Source organism: Dipodomys ordii, unplaced genomic scaffold, assembly GCF_000151885.1.
Source record: "Dipodomys ordii isolate 6190 unplaced genomic scaffold, Dord_2.0 Scaffold139, whole genome shotgun sequence".
In the NCBI taxonomy this organism is placed as follows: Eukaryota; Metazoa; Chordata; class Mammalia; order Rodentia; family Heteromyidae; genus Dipodomys; species Dipodomys ordii.
Window position 1 is genome coordinate 3,287,657 of NW_012267355.1, and position 8,824 is coordinate 3,296,480.

Genomic DNA, 8,824 nt, shown 5'->3' on the forward strand with positions numbered 1-8,824 from the left:
GTAGATGAGCGGGGCCTGGGATTTTGTGGAAGAAGTGGCTCACATTTGAAATCCTAGCTATTCAGAAGGCTGAGATCTGGGGGGGCACAGTTTGAAGCCAAACTAAGCAGGAAAGTCTATTAGCCTCTTATCTCCAATTAACCATCTGAAAGCTGGAAGTGGAGCGATAGCACCAGCCTTGAGCAAAACAAGCTGAGGGACAGTGCTGAGGCCCTGAGTTCAAGCCCGAGGAGTGGCACAGAAATAACAGAAAGAAAGAAAAAGAAATACTACTTCTGATTAGAAGGAAAACCCTTGGAAGGAAAATGAAGGTTCATGTCAGGTATGTTCTTGTTTAAGATGAGATCATCATAGAAAATGAGGTAAGGGGACAATCTGGCTTCAATGGAAATAGCTGGAATACACTGAGATTTTTTTTTGAGATGACAGGATGAACAGAAGCCACTTCCAACCTTTTAGTACCTGTTGTCTCCTAATGAGGTGCAACAGTGCTCTTTCCCAGTTCACCCAACTTGTAATACAAAATTGAGGTAAAGGTTTAAACAAAGTTTTTGAAAGGAATTTTGATACAATTGAGGTAAAGGTTTAAACAAATTTTATTGAAAGGAATTTTGATACAGTTGTTCATGATTCTTTTAAAATACATTGGAGGGTAAACAAAATGTAAATGTGCAAGTAGAAAAGAGAAATACACATTATGAATCTATGGTATTGCACTTGGGCCAATCATAATGCTCGAGGTAGTGAGCATCTTCACACCATACTGTAACAGCCTGAAATGTGACACCTAGCCTTCTACCTAAATGCTTGTACAACTGTTTTGACGCAATAATCTTCACCCAATCCCAGACTTGGCCGTCTGTTTAAAAAGCAGAGAGGTGAAATGTTGTTGGGTTTTTATAATATACTAGGAAGCGATTTGGCAATTTCCCATTCACAGTATTTCCAATTTCAAACAGTCTGTTAAACGGAGAAAAGTTAGGGTAAAGTATCACGTGGAAGAAGTATCACTGTCAGCTTCTTGAGAAAGCAATGGAATTACCTGACAGACTGGACATTTAGTTCAAAATATATTCACTGTGGGGAATGCACAGTATGCGAAACAAATAAAACTCAATTGCCAAAATATAAACTACAGCTTTTTTTTTTCCTAACTGGAAGTCAAAGCAACAACACCAAGTGGAAGCAACAACACAAAGGAAAATGTAAAGAAATCGTGGAGTGTTCTACTAAAATTCAGGAATTCACAAGAGAACAAAATAAAAATGGTAAAATTTTTCAGGAAAATTGAAACTGGTGAAGGCATTGGGTTTCATAGAAGCACCTGTAAGGAATACTCCCTGCAAAGAGTTTTGGATGATGATACATCTGGATATAAAATGAAGACAAACACTGGCTCTTAATACAAATATGACAACTTCCTCTAAAATCAAGAGACTGCAGTTACTGATTTAGCTCAACACAATTCTAAAAATTCAAGTGACCCACATGGTAGTCTCAGTTCTGCCAAATTATTTTTCAATAATATACAAATGAAAGCATCCATATCCATCCACTGTATGTTCAAAAGAATGTGCAGCGCACATGACTACTTTAAAGAAAACGGACAAAGTTTATTCTGTAAAACGCCAAAGAAAGGCTAAGATATTTTTGTAATAATTACTGGTTTAGCCTCTCCTTGATCCTTGCTTATCACTAACAACCACAGTTACTATTTGACTGAACATTTAGAGATTGTCAAAGTGTAAATTCATGATAAACTGAGATAAAAAGATGGACAAGACAAAGCAAGAAATCTTATCTACAAGTTTTCCAATATGATAAAAAAAAACCACTGGATTTTCAAAACTGTGTTGACACATTCATGAAATCTATTTCTTCATTTCAAAAAGTTATGTATGGGATGTAATGTTCTAAATTAAGTCATACTTATCTTGCTCCTACAACAGAGAACTAGTACTTCTTGGTAGATGAGTTTACAGAGGGCACTTACAGGGCTTCCTCTGTAGTTCTGCTTTTTAAAATTGTCTTAAAAGTGCTTATTCATTCTTTTCAGCCTGTAATTTTAGATCACATAAGTATGTAGAAAGGAGAAATCTGTTAAAGTAATTTACAAACTGCTCCTCCAAGACAAATGTGTCAGTGAAATTAACTTTCACCATTTTTCTCCTCCTGTGGTATGCAGGTTTGGGCTCAGGGCCTCAAGCTTGCTAGACTGGCACTCGACCACTTGAAACAACACCTCCCTACTGTACTGATTTTCTAGGAATGTCTAGATGTGCTACAACTTCTTGGACCTTGAAAACATTATTGAATGGCATCCATAAAACAGAATCATCATTAACCAAGTACCGAGTTTGGATTTGGTACTGTACTGCTGGCTCTCCCCAAGAAAAGGACGGTAGAGTCTCATGGAATGGGGTAAGGATTCCTTGCTCAGGTGTATGAGAACTCGAAAATACATTTGGAAATGTTGTCAGATGAGTTTAAATCATGAAATCATGCAAAGTTCCTTTTGTATAAAATGTCAGGAAATGCTTAGGTTAGCCTTCAACCTCTGAAGCCACGCCCTCAGCAAGGAAGTGCTTAACTTAAGGCAAAGCTCACCTCATCCAAAGGGCCCCCAGCCATCTGGCCTTTGAATAGAACTGTACTTCTCTGGTGGTTCTTTCCTAGGGCTTCTGAGGGACGTCTTGAAACAATCTTCCTCTAATAAGACTTTTAATAAATGTTCTTCAAAGAATAGTTGCCATTTTCTAAGTTTTTTTTGCATCTTGGAAAGTAATTTGTTTCAACAATGGTAAATTTTGTAGCAGCAACAAGAACAAAGCTTAATTTTATCACACTATAGAATCTAAGCAATCCTTAAAGTGGGCTGAAGTTCTGCTTGAAATAGTAAAAGATCCATTGTAAACCCAAGCACCAGCAGGCACACACCTGGAACCCTATTCAGGAGGCTAAAAGCTGGAAGACAAGGCCACAGATGCAGGTGGGTTTATGAGACTCATCTCCAAAATGACCAGCAAAAAGTTGAGTTGGAAGCATGGTGGAAGTGGAAGAGCACCAGTTGAACGAGTTAAGCAAATGGGAGGCCCTGAGTTCAAATCCTAGGTAGCATCAGCTAAAACAACAACAAAAGTAGCCATTGTACTAGTGTCATCAAGTCAGGAATTTGTTTCCTATGAGTAAAAAAATATTTATTGTAACCTCTTCCACAAAGGACACTGGAAATAAAAAAATCATAATTAGATATGAAAAATGAGACAAAATTCCATTAATAAAGTGCCTTAATGTACCAAAGATGGAGGTCATATGACCTTTATTTACAAACAAACAACAGTCAATCACATTTACAGAAAGGCAAATATTACACTGGAAAAACAGCACAGTAGGGTCTAACCAACTCTCCACTTGGAGTCAGATCTGAATTTTAGTGTTGGCTTTGCCACTGTCTGCCAGCACAACTTCTCTGAGCTTCATTTTTCTCATCTTTTGTAAAATGAGAGGTAGAGCTTGACTACTTGCTTCTAAGCTACAGTCCATGCTTAGATGTCAAATTTCATTCATGTAATAAAGATATTCTTAAAGCCCAGACTTACACATCAGTGTTAATCTTGGTCAAAACTGCTTCGTCCATAGGTGCAAACACAGAATTCCCTGATCACTACTCGGGCTGCTTTTCAGAAGTGCACAAAAGTCACAGTATTTTGGTTACAGTATGCATATTTAGGCTTTGAAGAACGGCAAGACATTCCAGACGCTGTCAGATGACATCTGGTACCACCTCCTGCCCGCACTACAGGGGGAATAACCTAGAGAAGAAGGGGCTACTGCTCTCCACAGTGGGTCTGGGAAGTTGCTAGCAAAGTGAGCAAGACTGCCAATGCTAAACTCTTCATCTTGAGCAAAAAAAAAAAGGAATTTTAAAAATAACTAGTATAGGTGTGTTTCTGAGGAATACAATTTTTTCCCCTGGAGAAAACTTTGGTCTTTCAATTAGTGGCAAATTTTTGGTTCAGTTTTGTACAAGTCAACCCAATCTTAAGGGCATTCTAAAGTTACTTTATAGCCATAATCAAGTGGTATTTCTCAGTGAACATACTACCTACTTTAGTAGTATCTGTGCCACAACACTGATAAGGAAGCATTTCCTTTGAAAAAGCAGTTCTGTTCACATTAGTTTTTTTTTCTCCTGGTGTGTACATGGGTGTACAGACATCTAATTAAACCATAAATGCTAATGCCACCCTGCCAGTGTTCTAGCTGGCAATCTCCTGTGTGTACCACCAAGCTCGCTCTGCATACTCTGTGCCTTACCAAAGGGAAAAGTCATCCATGGATTTGTGCTCTACGGATAGTTAGATAAAATGGTACAAGAAGGGGGATCAGTGAAAAGCACATTTGGATTTTCAAAACCCAAGGGCAAATTTTGTAAACTAGTGCAACTATCTCCATATGTGAAATGTCAGAACAGTTTCACATAATTAGTTTGTGTAGGCACACATCCAAAATCGCTGCCTACATCCAGAGCTGTCATTTCCTCTAATATACCAAAACCCACAGAAGATCTCCAAGGTCTTACTTTGTAATGAAAATAGAAAGACTAGTATCTGGGCATTTGCTTTATACTTTCCCTCCTAAAAACCTTAACTGTTGTTTCAATTAAACCACCGATGACAGGAATTCTTAGCTTTAGAACTGCCTGGCAGGGAGCAAACATGGTAGGAAATCCCACTCCATTTGCAGTTTAGAAAAGCATGAAGGAAGTGGAGTATTTATCAAAATATAGAACAAGCCACAAAGTAGGCTACAAGTAGAGAGAGAGAGGCTCTAAAACCTAGAAGAAATTCAATAATAATTCCTACCACCATGCTAAAAAAGTGCTTATTATTGATCTACATTCTTAGCAGTGAGCAATCATTTTCCATTTCACCCTGCAATATCACCCTCACCAATATCAACATTTTTAGATAAAGGGAATGTATATTATGATAAAATTTAGTATAACAGGAGAATGTCCAGTATTGCTTCATAAAACAGAATATTTGAGTGTGTAAACACTTGTCGTCTCAAATTGATGTTTTACTTTTCAAACAGAGAAGAACCTAGAGAAGCAACTAATCTTTTTTTTCCCCCTAAGATACCTGTGTTAGATCACCACATTTGCTTCATACCTCTACCTGTGCAAATGTAGTCAGATGCTGCCGTCGGCTCTGGAGAACAGCAGCAATGACAGCTTGCACCCTGTGCCTCTTGGCATCTGAATAAACAACAGGAACTCAGAACACGGCTGCCGCCTCCGTCACTGCTTCAGTCCACACTGCCTTTCCCAGCCATTAATAGTCCATAAAAATAGCAAGGAGAGCTGTTGGAAGTTGTTATTACCAAGCCTTTATAGAAATTTGGAATCAAGTAGATGTTGCAGGTCAAAACAATTTTCTCTGTAATAGAGCCATCTGTAAAGGTCTGAAAACACAGTCCAGTTCACAAAGTAATTTAATATGATTATTGATTTTTTAAAAATCGAACACTTTTTTGATGAGATAAAACAATAAAAAGAAACTTCAATATCTATCTTAGGCTGGAAGTACACAACAATCTGTATACTTTACTTGCAAGAGTCTTATTTTATACAGATTACAGAATACACATGAACTTGATGGTACACTTCTATGTTGGCAAATACATTTGCTAATACAAAGGCACTTTGAAAACCCAATATGGTTTGGTTCATAAGTTTGCAAGGTACAAACAGTTTTACAAACATATGATTATACTGAAGATCGTCAACAACTGTGACATTATGTATAAAACAGCTTTTCTTTTTTTTTTTCTTTTTTTTTTTAAAGTAACACTGGTTTTGAGAGGATAAAAGCAGTGGTTTCCAGCAGCTTCTGTGAAGATAGTTCAGATGGCTGCAGACTCACAATCTGAATTTCTCACTGGCTGGGTGGGGTGAGGGGACAGAGTGAAGGCATCTAATGTGAACCTCCACCGCCATTGCCAAATAAAGAAGAAAAGAAGTATATATAGGACAAACCAACACCCTAGAACAAAACCAGAAACCTCAGCAATCAGAATGGCTTGGTGGGGAGAGCACAAAGCAAGACCCATGCAGCGACCCTGTCTCAGCAGCGACCTCTGCCGTGCTCCCTGCAGAGCACACGTGGCTGGCTACCTGGTCTGCCAGGAGCTGGGAGTTGTGGCGATGATTTCTCTAGTTTAAAGAGCTGGGTACAATGTTTTGGATTGTACAGTACCAGAAAAATTTGGTCCAGAAAGTAATTTCTCTTCATTCGCTACATGGCCGCAAAGTCAATCTGTACATAAAGCTGCCTCACTCCAGCCTGCAGATTAGAAAGAAAGAAAGAAAAATTAGGAAACCAGCCCGTAACAAACATCCTTTCTGGATACATCCCCATCTCCACTAACTTAGGTAGCAAAACCCCTCAATAGGTTACTCCTATTTGCTGTCTATAATTCCTTTTTTCTCAAAGTCATTCCAACCAAATTTTACCTCCCACCACAGCACTGGACCCTTCAAGGTCCCCTTCATCTCAGTCAGTCCAGCCCTCCAGCAGCTCACTCTGCAGCTAACCCTGCCCTTCTAAAGGCCTCCAACGCCTGCACACGCTGGTCCATTCCTGTCTGAGTTCATTGTTGAATCCACCACTACTCGCTCACTGGCTCATTCTGCCTCCACCACACTGGCCATTCTGCTTGGAACTCCCTCCTGTTCCACAAGACATCCTCTCTCTCACCATATGCCCACAGAGGCATCAGTGAGGCCTCTCCTGACCACTTCCCTACTCCAACACAGTTACTGTGCACTCCGTGCAGTGGAGTTACACCTAGGTAGGAATACCAAAGTAGGCAAAGCCAGTCACCACTAACCTGGACTCTTAGTTTATGTTCTGTTGGGAGCTTGGTGGAGGAGGACAGATGATGAGCAAATAAGCAAGGAGACAGTTGTGTCAGAGAAAAAGCACTGCTTGCAACAGAGGAGGGAAATGTCTTTCCACCCCCCTTCTCCCAAACATACTCTTCCCATGATAAGATTACTTATCATGATAGATTACTCATCTTATTCACTGGACTCACTGGTTACCATGGTTCTCTGCAGGGAAATAATGATGCCTTCTTTTGGGCATTCCCTACTTCCAGAACTTTATGTGATACCTGACCCATAATACATGACCCATGAACATTTATTGAAGGAACTAAAATTCTATGAGTTACTTTCTTCAAATGAATAAATGTAAGTCACAAATAAGTTCTTTCTAATCCACACCTTCTAGGAAAAGGTACAAGGCAGGGCTAGAAAGTGGATCACCACTACTACTTCCTTTGGCATTCAGGTAGGAGGTGCCAAGGGTAAACACAGGAGTCAGGTCTGCTCTAAGGAGTACAGTGGGGTGAATCGTACCTAACATTATCAGCCAGCCACAGAAGTTAAAAAAAAAAAATTCTCCAAATTCTCCCTAAGGTATGTCACAACTTTGACTCAAACTTATAGCACATATTGTTATTATCAGTTTTCTCTCTTAGTTAACACTTATGGTAGAAAAATGGGTGAACTTAGTACGCCTAAAGTCCACAGCGACAAATGAAAAGCAAATCCCAGTTGTTATCATTTTAAAACTGATGAGCTGGGCACCAGTGGCTCATATCTATAATTCTAGCTATTTAGGAGGCTAAGATCTGAGGATCGTGGTTCCAACCCAGTCCAAGCAGGAAAGTCTATGAGACTCTTATCTCCAGTTAACTTCCAAAAAGTCAAAGTGAAGCCATTTAAAGCACTAACCTTGAGTAAAAAAGCTCAGAGACAATGCCCTGAGTTCAAGCCTCAAAATTGGTACAATAGGGGCTGGGAAGGTGGCTCAGTTGTAAAGCACTTGCCTTGCATGCACGAGGCCCTGAGTTCGATTCCTCAGCACCACATAAGTAAAAAGAAAAAAGCTGGAATTGGCGCTGTGGCTCAAGTGGTAGACTGCTAGCCTTGAGCAGAAGAGCTGAGGGACAGCGCCCAGGCCCAGAGTTCAGGCCCACGACCAGACCCCCCCCCAAAAAAAAAATTGGTACAAAAGAAAAAAGAAAATCCAGCTAATAAATAACCACATGATTTGTCCTGGAGAACACCCAATATTTGTATATATGTACTATATATGTGTATATATTTACTATATATATTTGACAAATATTTAATAAATGTTTGATACATACCAAGCACTGTTGTAAGGATCTTGTTGTGAATGTGAGAAGAGAAGGCATTTTGGTGGTATAAAAGCTTTATAAAGTATTTGAATTGTATGATTTAATTTGCTCAATCTAGATGGCTCCAGAAATAACTGCACTTAGGAATTACTTTTGCAAAATTCCTGTATTTATAATCATAAAGCAAATAAACTGTTCTTATCTTTTCTGTTTTAAAATTGTTAATGAAAGCAAAATGGAAAAATAAGCTGAGCTGCTCTCACTGTCTCTGGGTTTGCTTATTCCAAGACTTACATTACAGTGAAGCTGGTAATAAGAAATGAATTGCCCAAGGCAATAAAAAAGAAAGCAGGAAAACAAAGAGGCTAGATAAATTATCTTTGCATAATCATGAGTTAATCACTCAAGCTGATTATCAGGCCTCCAGGGGCTACAGCTTTCTACCAAAGCTCGGTCCAACAGCAAAAATGAAAACAAACAATTTTACTTCATCCATTTGTTCCAATGGGGGCAACTTCAAATTCTCCAGCTACTCATTTTCCTCTTTCAGTTTCCTTCAAAGTAGAGAGACAGGTAGAATTTCCAAGGATACCACCAATTCCCTGAATGC

At 39.2% G+C, this 8,824-nt stretch overlaps 1 protein-coding gene across 1 annotated transcript in view; it reads right to left on the reverse strand.

The window, feature by feature from the left end:
• Window positions 1-5,478: 5,478 nt before the first annotated feature.
• The window catches only part of Slc30a7 (solute carrier family 30 (zinc transporter), member 7), a 55,299-nt gene continuing 51,953 nt past the window's right edge, over window positions 5,479-8,824 (reverse strand). The window contains exon 11 of the mRNA XM_013031417.1: window positions 5,479-6,347. Coding sequence (XP_012886871.1) covers window positions 6,300-6,347 — 48 coding nt within the window. The 3' untranslated portion in view covers window positions 5,479-6,299. The remainder of the gene's footprint in view (window positions 6,348-8,824) is intronic.